Source organism: Mirounga angustirostris, unplaced genomic scaffold (genome assembly GCF_029215605.1).
Source record: "Mirounga angustirostris isolate CCGP_5_RB_7025 unplaced genomic scaffold, mMirAng1.0.hap1 SCAF_9, whole genome shotgun sequence".
NCBI classification, from domain to species: domain Eukaryota; kingdom Metazoa; phylum Chordata; class Mammalia; order Carnivora; family Phocidae; genus Mirounga; species Mirounga angustirostris.
Genome location: NW_026991717.1, coordinates 37,897,030 through 37,912,777, shown reverse-complemented (window position 1 = coordinate 37,912,777; position 15,748 = coordinate 37,897,030). Strand labels below are relative to the sequence as shown.

The 15,748-nt window shown below is 55.6% G+C and overlaps 1 protein-coding gene across 2 annotated transcripts in view; it reads right to left on the bottom strand.

Annotated features, from left to right (window-relative positions):
* The window catches only part of ITGA11 (integrin subunit alpha 11), a 113,833-nt gene that overhangs the window by 27,426 nt on the left and 70,659 nt on the right, over window positions 1–15,748 (bottom strand). For both annotated transcript variants that reach the window (XM_064570239.1, XM_064570240.1), the window contains exons 10-13: window positions 15,351–15,421; window positions 7,460–7,604; window positions 3,715–3,863; window positions 153–293 (exon numbers count right to left, since the gene is read on the bottom strand). In XM_064570239.1, the coding sequence (XP_064426309.1) occupies window positions 153–293; window positions 3,715–3,863; window positions 7,460–7,604; window positions 15,351–15,421 (506 nt within the window). The remainder of the gene's footprint in view (window positions 1–152; window positions 294–3,714; window positions 3,864–7,459; window positions 7,605–15,350; window positions 15,422–15,748) is intronic.

The window sequence follows — 15,748 nt, the reverse complement described above, 5'->3', positions numbered from 1 at the left end:
CTCTCTGGCTACCTAAGTCCAGCGACAGAGGAGGGTCCTGCTGTCCCCAGCCTGGCTCAGCAGGAGGGCGCTGGCCTCTCTGGGGTGGCCCCGTTTCCCTCACGGACACCCGAGTGAAGGCGGGGGCGGGGTGCCCCCCGCCGCAGTGGTACCTGTCTCAGGTTGTAGACGTACACTCGGCCCTGCTCTCGGCCCTCGCTGAAGTACATGGGGGCGCCCACAAGCAGGACATCAGTCACCCCGTCGCCGTCGATGTCCACTGAGGTGATCTCACTCCCATAATAGGAGCCTATCTGCAGCACACAGATGGGGGGGGCAGTGGGCTGGGCTGTGCGGGGAGCTGGGGACACCCTTCCACTACGAATCCGGCCCTCCCCTTCTCACCCCCCCGCCCCCACTCCCCTCCCCACCTCTCCCGTGGAGTGGGTGCTCGCCTGTTTTCACCGGGTCCCACCCTGCCCTCTTTTCTCCTTCTGTCATCCGCCCCTCCCCCCTTCTTTCTTTCCATTGGTTAATTGTCTTGATTGTCATTGGTTCTGTTTGTGAGTAACACAGTCTCATGGCAAAAATGAGCAATATCAGAAAAAGCTATGAAGAAGATAAAAGTCACCCATTGTCCCAACATCCAACTAGAACTCCCATGAACGTTTGAGTGTATTTTCGTCTAGTCTGTTTTGTCCAGGGTGTGTGGGGCTTGTTTGTGTGTGTGTGTATACCGTTTTACCCTTACAATCTGGGGTTGTAATATATATATGGCTTATATCTGATTTTTTAAAAATTATTTATTTATTTGACAGAGAGAGACACAGCGAGAGAGGGAACACAAGCAGGGGGAGTGGGAGAGGGAGAAGCAGGCTTCCTGCTGAGCAGGGAGCCCGATGCTGAGGGACTTGATCCCAGGACCCTGGGATCATGACCCGAGCTGAAGGCAGATGCTTAACGACTGAGCCACCCAGGCGCTCCTTATATCTGATTTTTAAATCAAACAATGGATCATGAGCAGTGTCTCCCTGATGTGTTATATTTTTTCTTACAATCTGATCATTAGTGGTTCTGTAATATTCCAAACCACGTATGGGCCACGTGTGTATAATCAATCCTCTAATGGGATATTTGACTTGTTTCAATGTCTAATATTACGAAAAACTCCAGGATTAGCACCTTAGAAGGGGAATTATGGTTTCTTTTCAGCATTTGAGCACCCACTGAACTCCTCTCCCCCTTCGGGTGCCGTGCCCCCCACTTCAGTGAGGGTGCCATCCACTTGTTCAGTCTGAAACCTGAGGGTCCTCCCTGGTCCCACTGCCACCTCTCCCACCTGCACACTCCCAGCAAGCCCTGCCTGATGTGCACCAAACTTGCCTTGACTCTGCCTACTTCCCTCCTCTGCTGCTTCTTCCCCAGGTGAGGCACCTGCCGAAACACCCCCTGCCTCACCCTCCAGTCCACCCCCACGGGCAGCCAGAGTGGCCTCTAGCAGCTGACCACACCACTCCCTTGCTCTTGGAGAGGGTGCGGGGCAAGTCCAAATTCTTTAGCGTGACCTGTTGGACGTGCCTCCCTCCCCAACTAGCCTCTGTGTCCCCCACCCCCACCCCTGGGCTCCACCACTTTCTCCGGACATTCCCAGTGATTTCTCCAAAAGCCCAGGCCCTGGCTGGGTTCCAGACTTCCCTCTGTACACACTTTTCTCTTGTCTGCACTCCTCTTCCCTTCTCCCTCCCTGATAATGTCTACCATCCTCAGGTCACTTCCTGTTAGACTCCCGCCCTGCCCTGCCCTGCCTGCAATGGGTACCCCTCCTTGATGTCCCCCCCAGCCCCATACCAGCACCTGTTGCCCCCATGGAGAGCGGGCACTGGGCCTGCTGTGTCCCCTCCAGGCCTGGGTACGATGATAATATAATAAATACAATAAATGTTTATTGGACCAGTGGGTCACTTGGGAAGGATGAAGGAGTCCTTTCCACAGACAAGCCCTGTGTGACACACTTCACAGCCTCAGTTGTGTGAGCCTCTTGCTACCTTAGGAGAGATCACTGTCCTCATTTTACGGGGAATGAACTGAAGCTCAGCGAATATGAGTCGCTTGCCCAAGGTCGGAAGGCTGGCCACAGCCAAACTGGGTTGAAACTCCAGTCTGACACCAGAGCCCATGACACTCCCTCGCCCGGTCGCCTCCTGGCTTAGGGTGTTTTCAGGAGAAATCTATCTGCAAGTATTAAAAGCTTTTAACTGAGGAGTGAGATAGAAACACAGAAGAGAGGAAGATGGAAATCTCAACACAGGGGTGGGCGAGGGAAGAGCTATCCCTGCGTAAGGGAATTAGGAGGCAGACAGAGAGCAAGTAAGGGAGGCAGGATGGAGACTTTTGTCTAAATATGTGGCCTCAGCTATGTGGGTCACGGTGATTTGGAATCCACTTAATTTAGCTGCCTTCAGCACTGCGGTTTCTCATTCGGATGTTGGAGGCGGAACCGGGCAGTAAAAATGTCATAAATTCATCAGCAAATTCCCTCTAGCTCTCAAGGTCTAGCCTTGGACTCCCAGAAGAACCGGCCCCGGGCAGAGTGTGGGCAAGGCGAGATGGAGGCCGGGGGACAGAGCAGGGCCCTGGTCTGCCAGTGTCCTTGAGACAGGAAGAGGAATGGTGGAATGATGGCTTCCTGCAGCTAGAGGGATTTAGGTTAGACCCCGTGAGGAGCTTGTCCTCAAGGTGACAGGCCAAGGGCAGTAAAAGGCGCAGGAGAAAGGGCTGTTCTCGGCTCTGCAGAGCTGAGGGTGAGCTGGGAATGATGGTAAGGGCCTGCCTAGGGCCCAGCTCAGGCCCAGGAGACCATGGATGCTGAGCTGTGCCAGGCGGGGTGCGTGCATGTGTATGTGTGTGTCTGCACGTGCTGGTTTTGAGGTTGTCAAGGGTCAGCAAGTAGCATAAAGCAGAGAGAGAGAGTCCTGGGTTCTAAACCTGATCCAGCCTCGAATCCACCATGTAACCTTGGAAAAGCTCTGTGGCTCCTCAGGACCACCCTCTTCCTCGGCTGTTGGAATGACTTGGGTCAGAACCCCGTTTTCTGGGCTTCCCCCCACCAGTGACTCTTATCATAGCTTTGCAGCTGGTATTCATGACCACCGGACACGAGACTCTGAGTAGCACAGCGTGGTTCCCACGGCAGCCCGGGCGGGGCCGTGGGGTTGGCGGCGGTCGCATTCTGTACTGTTCCCATTCCAGGAACAGGAGAGAAGCTGGCAGCGTCCTGGAGAACCCAGGGGGCCTCGCTGTGGGTGGGTGTGCTGTGGGCAGTGTGAAGGTGGCTTGAGGAACATGCCTGTCCCTCAGGATGCCTAGGGGCCCCCTGCAGCCCGAGCTGCGAAGCCAGAGCCGAGCTGCTGCCTCTACCCCTGAACTCTGGATGCGAACACAGAGAAGCTGGCTGTCAGGCGCAGAGGTCAGGCACCAGAGACAAGAGGTCCATGAAACGGAGGCAAGCAAATTCTCCCAGGCTCGCCTTGCTGCAGAAAGGACCAGGGCCTGGCTTTCTGGGGAAGGGACAGTCCAGCTCCAAGGCTGGTAGGAAGGAGGTGTAAGCTCCCCCCGCCGCCCCCCAACTAGGGAGGATGTCTGGGGAGGAATTGCTGAGCTCCAGAGTCCTGGGCAGCCCAGCCCTTTCCATATACCCTCCCAGCGCGCCCCTGCCCCCAGATTTTCCTTTCATACCTGCTCACCCCGCAGGGCCTGGTGGATGGTGAGACTCCTGTTGTTGTGCATGGTGAACAGGATGGCTTTGCCCGTGTGGTTGAACCGGGGTGCTCCAGCCACGTACACCCACCCCTGCCTGGAGGACACGACCGATGTGACTGTGTACCCTGCCACAGGAGGAAACAGGCTGGTCTCTGCCCCAGGTCCTTGGCGGTGCCTGAGGGCCGGCCCCCTCAGGGAGTGCATTCAGGGCAGGCTGAGCAGATGTGAACCCTCAGGGTGGTAATTCCTAGGTACAAACTTGGGGGGCCTGGAAGAGGCAGGGTTCAGGACTAGGGGAGGTTTGGAGGGTGGGCAGAATTCATGCACCCCTCCTCCCCCTGCTGGAGGGCACCAAGGAAGCCAGGGGCGGGGGGTGGGGGGTGGCTACTAAAAGGTATTGCTGACGTGGAACGTGCATGTCCCCTCCTTCGCCAGAGTCCCGAGTGCACAGGGGAGCAGAGAGGAGGGAGATGGTGGACCCGAGCTGGGCTTCATTACATATTGGGCAGGCTTTGTTTGTGATCCCCACCAATTGTCTCTCTCAAGGACCAGCCAGTGTCATCCTCATTACTACAACCTGCTGCTAAGCGGTTCGTGGAAAGTTAGAGCATTGCCTGCCAGGCGTAAGGGGCTGCTCCACTGGGCATTGACATGGGGTCCCAGTGACATCTGCAGCCCCAGAACTTTGCAGACTCAGAGGAAGGAGCCCCGAGCCTCCTCTCAGTCCCACACACACGATACGCAAGTGAGGAGGAAATGGAAACCTTTGGAAAGGCCCCCACTCCTTGTCCTCGGGTTGGCTTTGCCTGATCGCTGTGACTCTTGATGCCCACACAGCACCCAGGAAGCGTGCAGAGCCTAGAGCCCCACTTGCCGCCAGACGGCCTCAGATACTGGACCCCCGTTTTTAGATGCCTTTGTTGGCAGTTCCTGGGCTGTTTCTGGCAAATGGTTGTCTCCTGCTGCCATGTGTGTGTGTGCATGTGTGTGCGTGTGTGTGTGGGGGGGGGGCGGTAACCGTGCTACCACGGTTCGGTTCCACTGGTTGCTTACACAGTGGCTGCAGGATGCATAGACGAGTTGATTCGGTGGCTGGGAGCATGGGTGCAGTGGGGTGAGCTGCTCTGGTTCCAGACACAACATTTTTGACTCTTAGAGGTATGTTCTGGGGAATGGGGCTTGAAAGGTCAGTGAAGCAGGATATTGCATAGGACTGTGTATTAACCCAACCATAAACATATGAGGGTAGGGTGGGATCAGCCTTACAGAGTGCGGCTGAGCTTGTTTGTTTGCTTGCTTGCTTGCTTTCGTTTTCTTTTTTTGGGGTGGGGGAGAGAGAATCTCCATGCTCAGCATGGAGCCCCACTCAGGACTTGATCTCCCAACTCTGAGATCATGACCTGAGCCGAAATCAAGAGCCGGACACTTAACCGACTGTGCCACCCAGGCGCCCCACCAAGCCTTCTTTTGAGTCCCCTGTTGCACTACTGAAAATGTTCTCAATTAGCCCCCCGGCTCAGGGCTTCCTCAGAAGGAGGGACAGTGGTGGGGGGAGGGGCGTGGGGGCCGAATGTCCTGGGAGCAGGCACCTCTCAAAGCAGCAAGCAGCATGGGAAACGTCCTGCTTCCCACAGTCTGCTGGCTGTGGCTTCAGTTTCCATGGGGTTCTTTGGCCAGCATGCAGGGCCATCCTGAAAGCTGGACCGACCTCCCAGAAGGCCTGACAAGATGACAGAGGAAGACCAGTGGCCAAAAGTCTGTACAGCTTCCTTGTGTGGAGGCAGAGAGCCTGGCCTCCGGTCTCCTTCCTCCAAAACCCCTCTCCTTTGGGGCACATAGGAAGGAATCTTCCAGAGATCCCAGACTCTCATGGATGAGCCCCAGAGGGAGGAGGAAGAGAGAAGGCATTCCTTCAGGACCCCCACCCAAGGCTGTGGCTGTGGGTAAGGCCAGATGGTGGGGCCTCACGAGGGATTTTCAGCCTGGCTCTACCCCACGAGGGTCTCCTGGGAGGAGGAAGACAGCTCTGCTGGGCCAGGAGAGAGGGGGGAGATTCATCCTGCTGCTCCCTCACTCAGACACCTTCACTATCTCCCTACTCCTAGCATGAACAAGCTCCAAGTCCTCACCTTGGCATTCGAGGCCTCCAGCCACAGCCTGCTCTAACCTGCCTTCCCCTTCCTGCTGCACCCCTCTGCCCCAGCCTCACCGCTCCACCTCCTGGCTCCTGAACCCACCTAGCACTTTCCACGCCTCCCTCCTTCTCTTGGACCGTTTTGGTTTATTCAGATTCTTCCTGCCTCAGAGCCCTGGTATAGGGCTCCAGCTCATGCACAGCAGGGGCCAGAGTGTGCTGGCCACTGGACCGAGACCACCCTCGGTGTCTGTCCCACTCACTTGGGCCCTGGGCGCTGATGCTATCTCCCTGATATTTAAGGCTTCACGGCAACTGCTCCACCACCCCTTACTTGGTGCCCCCGCTTTCGGCCCAGTGCTGAGCACATGGGAGGAGCACAAACCATCATGACTGATCTGTGTGAGGTGGGCGCTGGCCTTCTTTCTTCTGACATCTTTTCTAGTGTTTGGGCATTTGCCAAGGCGGGGGTTCCAATCTTTCCCTCCTTTTCTGTGCTTGCATCCACACTCTGGCCCCACTTGGGTCATAATTTTTATCTGTGCCCCTGTGTCGGCCCCACTGGCTGAGAAACGGCTGGAAGGCAGAGGCAGGGTCCCGCTTACCAGGGCACTCGGAGGGCACCGGCCACAGGGGGCGCTCTATGCAGTTTAGGTTTAATATCTGTGGGCCAGGTAGTGTTGGGGGACTTCTAGGGACCGACACCTCTGTATTGCCCAGGCAAGTCCTGATTCCAGCATTCTGTCCTGTGGTCAGCTCAGGGTCTCAGAACTGGGGATGGAAAATGGGGTGACCACCGCGTGGGCAGTGTCACAGGCAAGGGGAGTGGCTGAAGAGCTGAGGGACAAAGGCAGGGATGACATGGAGCATTAGGGAGAGGCTGGACATGTGGACAGATATGCCAACTCCGGGGGGCCCAGTCTCATGGAGGAGTGGGGTCCGAGGAGTCATTAATGATGGGTGACCTCAAAGATGGCCGACTTGGCTCAGAGACAATGGGACCCCCCTGGCCGTTCACCCGCTTCCGCCCTTCGCTCTGGCTTGGCCCTTTCAGAAGGGAATCCTCCCTGGCAGCCTTAGCGTGGAGGGCCAGGCTCATGGTTCTTACAGGACTGGAGGTGACTGGGTTCAGTGGCTTAGGGCCTCACACCTGGGACCTATCACCATCAGGCCAACAGTCTGTGGTTCTCTTTAATGTCTGCTTCTGGAATGCTTACTGGGAAGTGACTTCTGCCTTGACTGTGAACATTAATACTTGCACTCTGCCTTAGGAGGCAGCTCAGCGTGCTCAAACCCTAGTCAAGGCAGCAAGCTTTAATACCAATGGCTGACCTAGCGTCTAGAAGCATCAGCTGAATTTCAGGTACAGGTGCATTGCTTGTCACTTATTCTGCCTGGTTATCGAGAACCTACTGTGGGCCAGGCACGGTGCTGGGTGCAGTGGATGCCAGGGTGAAGAGGCAATGGCCCCTGTGCCTGGGTATTCACAGAATATTCACACACAGGCCCCTTGTCTCGTGTGGGGGCAGTTCCACTGGGGCCCTCCTGGCCGGCCGCCCAGCAGCCACGGTCCGCTCGGGCTCTTACCTAGATAGGCGCCATGGTTCTTGAGCTCCTCGGGGAACTCCTTCAGATACGACTCTCGGAGAGGAATGACCTTCCCGCCACTGGTCTCTTTCAGCACGGCTCCGTTCCAGTCGTAGGCACCAACGGCTCCCAGCAGAATCCCGTCCTGACATTGGGGAGGGGACACACATCAGCTCACATCCCCCGGGGGCCCCTTGCTGGGAAGCTGCATCTGGGTTCTGCACAATGAAACATGTGCCAGCCACCTCAGGCACCTTCTTCTGTGTTCATTATTTAACGGCTTCCAGCCAGGATTCTTGACTTCTGAATGAGCCAAGGACCTTCCACCCCGTCCTTAGCACAAAATGGGTCAAACAAAGGAATGCTCTAGAAATAAACTCCACCTCTAGGCCCCAGCCTCTGTGGGCTTACCCCCTCTGTAGGAAATCTCCTGTCACTCTCCCTTCCTTCCTTCACTCCTTGAGGCCGTGCCCCTGCACTTGGCCTCCTTCCACATTCCTTTGTGGTGTCTGAGTTGCTTCCCTGTGTGTAAATCGTACTTCTTCATTTCTTCAGTGTCTGCTTTGTCCCAGCCACTTGCTTGGTGCTGGGACATTGTCTCTGCCCTCGCAGAGCTCCGAGTACTAAAGAACTGTGCAAATAAGCATAATAGTTGCAAATTGTGACAAATGCTATAAGTAAATAGCACAGGGAGGTTTAGGCTAGACTGAAATGGGAGTCAGGAAAAGCATTTTGAATACGTCATGCTCACCTGGACACCTGGACAGGGAGGGGACGAGTGTGCAAAGGCCCTGAGGCTGGAGAGAGTCTCGAGGATTTGGTTTTAAGGAACTGGAAGCTGTTTCATGGTCTGGAGCATGGAATGGGGGGCCAGAGTGACTCTGATGAGACTGATGGATAAGCCAGGGCCACATCCATGACAGCCCATGCTCTGAGGAAGGATGCTTGTCTTTAGCTGCAGGGTAAGTGGGTGCTGCAGCTTGGAGGGGAAGATGGGGGCTCTGGCTCCCTGAGGGGCCACTACCCCGCCTCCTTAAACAACCCACAGAGCTAGTGGGCACAGAAAGACAAACAGCAAGCATTTAGAAGAGGGAAGAGCAGTGACTAGGGACAATGAAGGTCCGAGGAGGTGGTGGAAGCAGGGAGGGCCACCTTCCTGGACGACCTTGGCGATTCCGGCCCGGGTAGGTGGTACCCCAGCTTTGGGCTGTGAGAGGACTAGCTGATGAAGTCACCTCTCCCCTGCACTGAACCTCCTGGCTCGTTGGCAGGATTTGAGGTCCCCCCAACCACTCCATCTCCCCGCACCTCCAAAGCGATGGTGCCAATGGAAAAATGTGATTCTGGCCTTGGGACAGTCAGGGCCGTGAGTGAACAGGCAGGCAGGGTCACCAGGTGCTGGTCTCACTGGTGCCAGTGGAGGGGGCAGGACCGTGAACCTGAAGCTGACCTTACATTTCTCATTTCCCCGGGGGGCACTTTAAAGACTGCAATTGATCTTAGATAAGGTTTAAAGAGTTGGAATACTCTGGAACTGACTGTTCAGACAGAATGTTTTTACGACTGTAAGTAAGCCGGTCTCTGGAGAGTCTGATATGCTTGGTTGTGTTTAATGTCACACTTTCTAATTAGCTTTTTCCTCCTACTCTGTATGAGCCTCAGATTGGGAGTGCCTGACATCTGCCGGGCCAGGATCAGGGCCGGGGCTTCAAAGACTCGCTGCCCACGGTCACCGCCAGCGCTCCTTGAACTTGGGGCATGCTCCCTTCTTTGCAGAGTACTTTCTCATCCAGCCACCCCTTTGTGAGAGGCTGGTGGGACAGATGTTCATTTTCTGCACTTGACAAATAGCATCCAAGCTTCAGAGAGGGAAAGGGACTTGCCTGAGGCTGCACAGCAAGTCGCGGCAGGGCTAGGACCTGGAGCAGGGAGGTGGGTTGGGCAGAGGAGAAAACACCCATGGGCAGCCCCTGGACTCAGGTTCCAGTTTTCCATCGGAACACCCTCTAAGAGGAGAGTGATGCGTGGGCCTCCACCTCTCTCTCTCCTCCCTCTCTCTTTCGGCTGAGTCCAAGTTTGCTATTGCAGGACAGCCTTCTTCCTCCGTGGAGAAAATGAGTTTTTGGCTTTGCAGATGACTGGAGGCCTCCACGATGTACTGAGGAGGCCTGGCTCAACTGACATGGCTGGGATTCTGCTGGGGAGGACTGACGCCGACCAGCGGAGCTCGGGGATTCCACTGGGACTTCTGGATTTGGTGGTACTGGGCCGGCTGATGGCTCACGGGCTCTCGCCTTACACCGTTTTACCCTGGCAGGGGCTGCACACTTGTGCTCCCAGGTGGTGGCCCTCTTCCAAGAGGGGTCTGTTGCCGGGGAGAGCCTTGCCAAGGACAGTGGCTGAGGGCTGGCTGGGAGGGCAAGCGAAGGCCACCGGAGCAAACCTCGCTATGGCACTGTCTTTCCCCAGCTCAGGGAGCCTAGACATTTTGAATTTGGAAAAAATGTGGAAGGGCAGGGCCCCCCAAAGGGCCAAAGCCTTGGCAGAGGAAGCCAGGCATGCAGACCCGGCTGGAATACGAACATCAGGGCATTCCAGGGAAGAGCCTTGTCCCATGTTCCGGGCCTGGCACTGGCTCCCTGATTTATGGCCTCCTTCCCCCTGGGGCCACCAGAGCTCCCACCACATAGTGCCAGGGTGTGCCCGGGTGACCTTGCCCATGGACCCTTGGCATAAGCTGACTTTTCTGGTGCCCTGTGCAGAAATGAGGATGCAGGCATGGTCAAGGCCAAGTCCGTACCCTCCCTATAGGCAACCTATACCTGTATTCACTTGAGCATAGCACCTGCCATTGGATTCTGCTAGCTCAGCTCTTAGCTGCCTTCTGCCCCAGCCCCTGCAGCAGTCTTGCCTTCCCAGCTGAGCTGAAGGCTCCCTGGGCATGTGACCTCAACCATGTTCCAGCCAGTGTGTGTCCCCAGCCCTGGAAACAGCATAGTCTAAGACAGTGGTTCCTGAGTTGGGGGCAGCTCAGCCCCCGGGCAATATTTGGCAATACCTGGAACCAGTTTTGGTTGTCAGAGTGGGGGGTGGTGTTGGGGTCGGTACGGCATCTGGTGGGTAATGGCTAGGGTTGCTGCCTATAGTACCCAGGACAGTCCCACAGCCAAGAACTGCGGGGCCCAAACTGTCGGCTGGGCTGAGGCTGAGAATCCCTGGCCTGGTGGCTAGAGCATGCCTGGAGTCAGACATCGGGGTTCCCGTCCCAGCTCCAGAGCTGCTAGCTGTGTGACCCTGGGCAAGCTTCTCTCTCTCTCTCCCTCGCTCTTTCTCTCTCTCTGTTTCTCTGTCTCCGCCGCTGCTGTAAATCGTTTTGTTGTGAGGATTAACATTTTTAATTCTTAGCGTGGTGCTTGGCAGCCAATCAGGCCTCGGTATATAGTAGCTCTTCTCATTCTTTAGTTCGTCCAGAAAGCACCAGGGAGGCCGGAGTCAAAGAGGCAGACCTCACGGTCAGGTTGGCGCTGCAGATGATTCCCGACAGCAGCCCAAGGGGAGGGCCCCATTGGAGGCCAGGGCAGCCTGGTTGGGGGGCCCCCCCAGGAAGAGGCGGGCAACAGAGGAGGTGGGTGGAGTTAGGATAGGATTTTAAGAAACCCTTACTTGATTTATTAGCAAGTCTCGAAATGTACACTTCCAGTTCCAAGCCTCAAGATTCACTTCCAGCAAATATTTTTCAGACATCTGCTCAAAGACTGAGATTCAGAAAGGTTGAATGATTTGTCTGAGGCCACATAGCCAGGCAGTGCTTTCTTCTTGCCCAGCAGTAATGGAATGAGGATACCAGACGCCAACAATTCTTCTTGGCTTTGGATAGGCGGGTGGAGGTGGCTGCTGGTGGTTCCGCGCACTGGTGCAGAGACCACCTAGAGGACCCCAAGTACTGTCCTCCTCCCTAGACTCCTCCATGGCTCCCTAGTGCCTGCGTGCCCATCATCAGAGTGACTGTAGAAGGGCCGAGAGCCCCTCCGAAGGCAAATGCATGGTTAAGAAGATGGATTATACTTTCACTAAATGCTCAGATTCTGTCAGAAGATGATTATTTTTAATAAGCCCGAAGTGGAGCCTAAGGAAGGGACGAGTGCCAGGAGGTTTAGATGGGGTTGGGCAGGAAACACCTGGAAACAGGCCCTCAATCTTTCTGTGGAAAGAAGCTCTTCACCGTGCTGGAAATCGGGAGCCAGGGTGACAAGGAGGTGGTGTGGGGAGCAAGGGCCACATGGTACCTGACTGCTCAGTCCTGCTCAGAGTGTTGGTGGTCTCTGCTCGGAGGTCCTGGGAACGAGGCCCAGGAGTTGAGTGAGGGGCACCAACGCATAGCCTGAGGGCCTGGGGCTTAGGAGGACACCCCCCCCCCCCCCCAATGAACTGGAAATGATTCCTGCCACCAGGAGTCACTTCTCAACAATCTGAAACAGCAAGCCGGCAGACCTTGGCTCCCATGTCCTGGTCACACAAGGTGGAACCTGAGGACACCTAATTGCCTGGCCTGGCTGGCAGGTGGAAGAATCCACTGTTTAGGGCTATGGGGGCATAGAGGAGTTAAAAACCCCTCACATCATCATCTATGGATTAGTTTCTTTCATTTTTGATTGAATCAAAGGTGCCAAACTAGTTCAGATGTAAAGCTCTTAGGAAAGATTACAGCCTGAAGGCTTCAACAACGGCCTTAGCTCTCTAGCCCACAACCCCAGGGGGCGCTGCGGGAAGGGCACAGGCTGAAGGGGCAGCTGGCCGGGGAGGTGGGAGGCTCCCCCCGCCTTGGCCTGTTCTGGGTCATCTGGCCTGCTGGGTCATCACGTGTAGGTGAAAGGAAAGTAGTCTCTTTCCATCTCAGGTGAGTCACCAAAGTATTTGGGTAGACAGGACCCACGCTAATAACACTGCTTCCGTCTGGAAACTTTTGGGGTTGGGGAGACGTATGGACTGTGGGGTAGGAGGTCCATGTGAAATTCCTCGGCTGAGCCCTCAGGTAAGAGGAGCACCCCAGCTCCATCCACCACCAACGGGCAATGATTGTAGTCCCTTCCTTCCTCTATAGCTTCCCCTCCTGGCCTGTGGGCATTAGAGACTCAGAGAGCCTACACCCCCTTGGGAGGTATGGAGCCCTTTTGTAAACTTTCTGGCCGACTCCTGCAGCTTCTTCTTGATTACCCAGCTCAACAGGGAGTTCACCACCTCAGCAGGCAGCCAGGACCAACAGAAGCCACTCCAGCTATTAGTGAGCTTTGCATTCATTTCCAAATGCTAATGGAGCCATTGGCTTAAAAATCTGTTTTAGAATTTGACCAGAGATCCACAGCTGGCCTTCTTGATGGTAATTTCCAGAACATCCTTTTTCCCTTTTTTGCAAATCGAGACTAGAGTTCCCTGGGTTGACTCCAGCTCCCTGGGTTTCCCCAGTGGCTCCTGTGACCTGGGGCGTTGGGTTCTTTGGGTGACCAGGTGACATTTTGGGGTCTCCTCTTCTACCCTGGGCACTGGAGTCTCTTTCCTCTTGCTGCTTTTATCCTTTTTCACTCGAAGGCTGGTTTCCTTGCTAGGTAGACAACAGCAGCCCAGGTGATGAGCTACTGGGCCCTTCCTCTGCTAATTGAGAACATTCTATGGGGTCCATCCCCTAGGACTGGAGATCTTTCTCTCTGACATAACTAAACAGGCCCAGGGCAGCTGAAGGCTCTCCACACATTTGCAGGAAGCAGCTGTCTGAGGCTGTCTGTGGAACACTTTTGGGGGAGTTGGAGCCTGGTAGCTCGCCCAGGATGTGGACTCACTGGGGCTCCGGACCCGCTCTGGGCAAAGCCAAAAGCCTGGACCAACTGCTCTCCATCCCCACAGAGGTCTGACCGACCATGAGAACGGTGGAGCTGGACTCCCCAGGGACACGACGGCTGTGGCCAATTATGATGGCATCAGCGGCTGGCACTGAGAAACCTCTGTGCCCTAAAATGGCGACCCAATGGCCAGTCGCAGTGCCAACAGCCCACCATCGTTGCTCCATGCCTTCAGATTTGGAAGGATTTTTTTTCTTTTTAAGTATTAAAGAGTCTCAGATTCAAACTTAATCATCATCTCTTTAAGAGTCCTATCAGATAAAAACTTCCAGATGCCTGTTACTTGAAAACAAGACTTGGGGGTTTTAGAAGAGCTGGGGTGGGGATGAGGATGGGGAGAGGCACCCTGGTCTCTCCAACCATGGGAATGAAAACAAGTTGGACACGTGGGAGAATCTGCACAGGGCAACGCATGCCCTTGACCTAAGTAACAGGCCAGGCTCGGAGCTCTTGGTCTCCCCTGTGCAGCTGGGGAGCCCGTGGATCCTGCAGGGACTCATCTCGCTCAACACACTGAACTGCTTGGGTCATTTTCAGGCCTCATCTCAGCGTTCTTGAATACCTGAACCTCGTCGTAACCTCCCTTTCTCTTCAGGTTCCCTGATTCCTGGGCATACATGGACCATCATATTCAAAGCAGGAGCCTGCACCTTCCGGGACCCAGCACAGGGCCCAGCACTGAGAAGGCACAGAAAAGATTTGCAGATCTGACCACCTAAAACGGACAATTATTCCCACCTGCCAACCCAGCAGGGCTGTGCTGAGGTGAAATGGGGCACAGGAATTTCCTGGAAAAGTTTACAGTGCTGTGCACATATAACACGAGTGTTATAATTACAGGCAGTTCCATTTATATCCTGCTGTATTCGGGTGGGCAGGAGCCTGTCCAGATGCAGCTCGGGAACAGCGGATCATGAGTCAGGTTTCCACCCCTCCGCAAGCTGCCTGCTGCGCACAGGTCCTCCCACCCCACTCCCTGCCTCCGATTTGGGATTTCTGACTCAGACCCCCTTAGATTCCATAAGCTTTAAGGGAGCAGCTGCTTGGTGTGGGGAGGAAGAGTGTAAGACTGGTGTTTTTGTCACTCATGTCACTTCAGCGGGTTGCTCAGACTTTGTGTGACTCAGTTTATTGCTCTGGAGACAGGGACCAAGGAATCCTGCCCGATTCACCTCACAGAGGAGTGGGGGCGGGAATCGGTGAGATAATGAAGGTCACGTATAAGCCGGCAGGATCAATAGGTCTTTTCTGGCAAACGAGGAGGCAGAAGGACACTCCTGGGGTGCCAGCCTGGGGAGAACAGCTAGGACACCTGCCTGCCCAACGCATGCCCCCTGACTCAGACTCCTGCTGTGCAGTCCTCCCACCACGCAGTGCTCCCAGGCGGGGCTCCACGGTTTAGAAAAACGTACTCACAGACACCGACTCTCTCGAGGCCCCTCTGGCGATTCCGGGAGGTTCCAGCCCCATCTTGCCAATCAGAACCAGGTGAGGTGTGCCGAGGGCGAGTGACAGCCTGACGCTCCGGGCCTGCGACGCAGAGCCTCTGACACGGCATGCTGCTCGTGACACGGCGTGCCCACCTGGGACCTCTGCCACCTGGCACGTCTGGACACCCTCCCGCATCGGCGTGGGGCCACGCCCCCGCACTCACAGGCCGCCTCGGGCACAGGGTACTATTAGTGCAATGTCTTTGGTTTTGACCCAATTTTCACGCAAGGCTCTGTGGACCGATTGGGACCTTTGATCCTGGAGGAAATGCCCCCATCGGCACCCCGGGCAGGGAGGGGACAGTTCATTACTTGTAGCCCACTCCCTGCTGAGAAGGGCTTGAGACAACCTGTTGCACGTTGAAGACCTTGACTTCCTTCTTGGAGTCATGGCAGACGGAGACAGAGAGACCGGAGAAACAAAGAGGGGTGAGAGCCCAGAAAAGGCGGGATGACCATCTAGAGAGCTGGGAAGTGTACGGAAGGGTGATTCCAACCCCGACCCACCTCCACCACGTGGGACGAAAAGCCCGTCTGCGACATTTCCAGCCCAAAGGACGTTTCGTTCTTGTTGGTGCCTAAAACAGAAGGACAGAAAGATCTAGCTCCATGCCTGATCGCTTATTGCCACACACACGTGCATCTCCACCCCCAGCATCTGTGTCCTGGGGGCCCCTTCAGCGAAGGCAGAGGGCGCCCTAAGGCTGAGTCCAGCAGCACTGCCCTCCTGGGTGGCCCCAGAGGCAGGCAGCCTGCACAGGAGGGCACCAGGCACCTTCTGGCAGCTGCTGGCTTTACAGCCCCATTACTGCTGGACAGGGTTTGGGACGAGTTATATGACAGAGCATGTAAGCTATATGACTGTCAAAATAGGGGAAAGAACAAGAAGAGTCCATGGAAAGAAA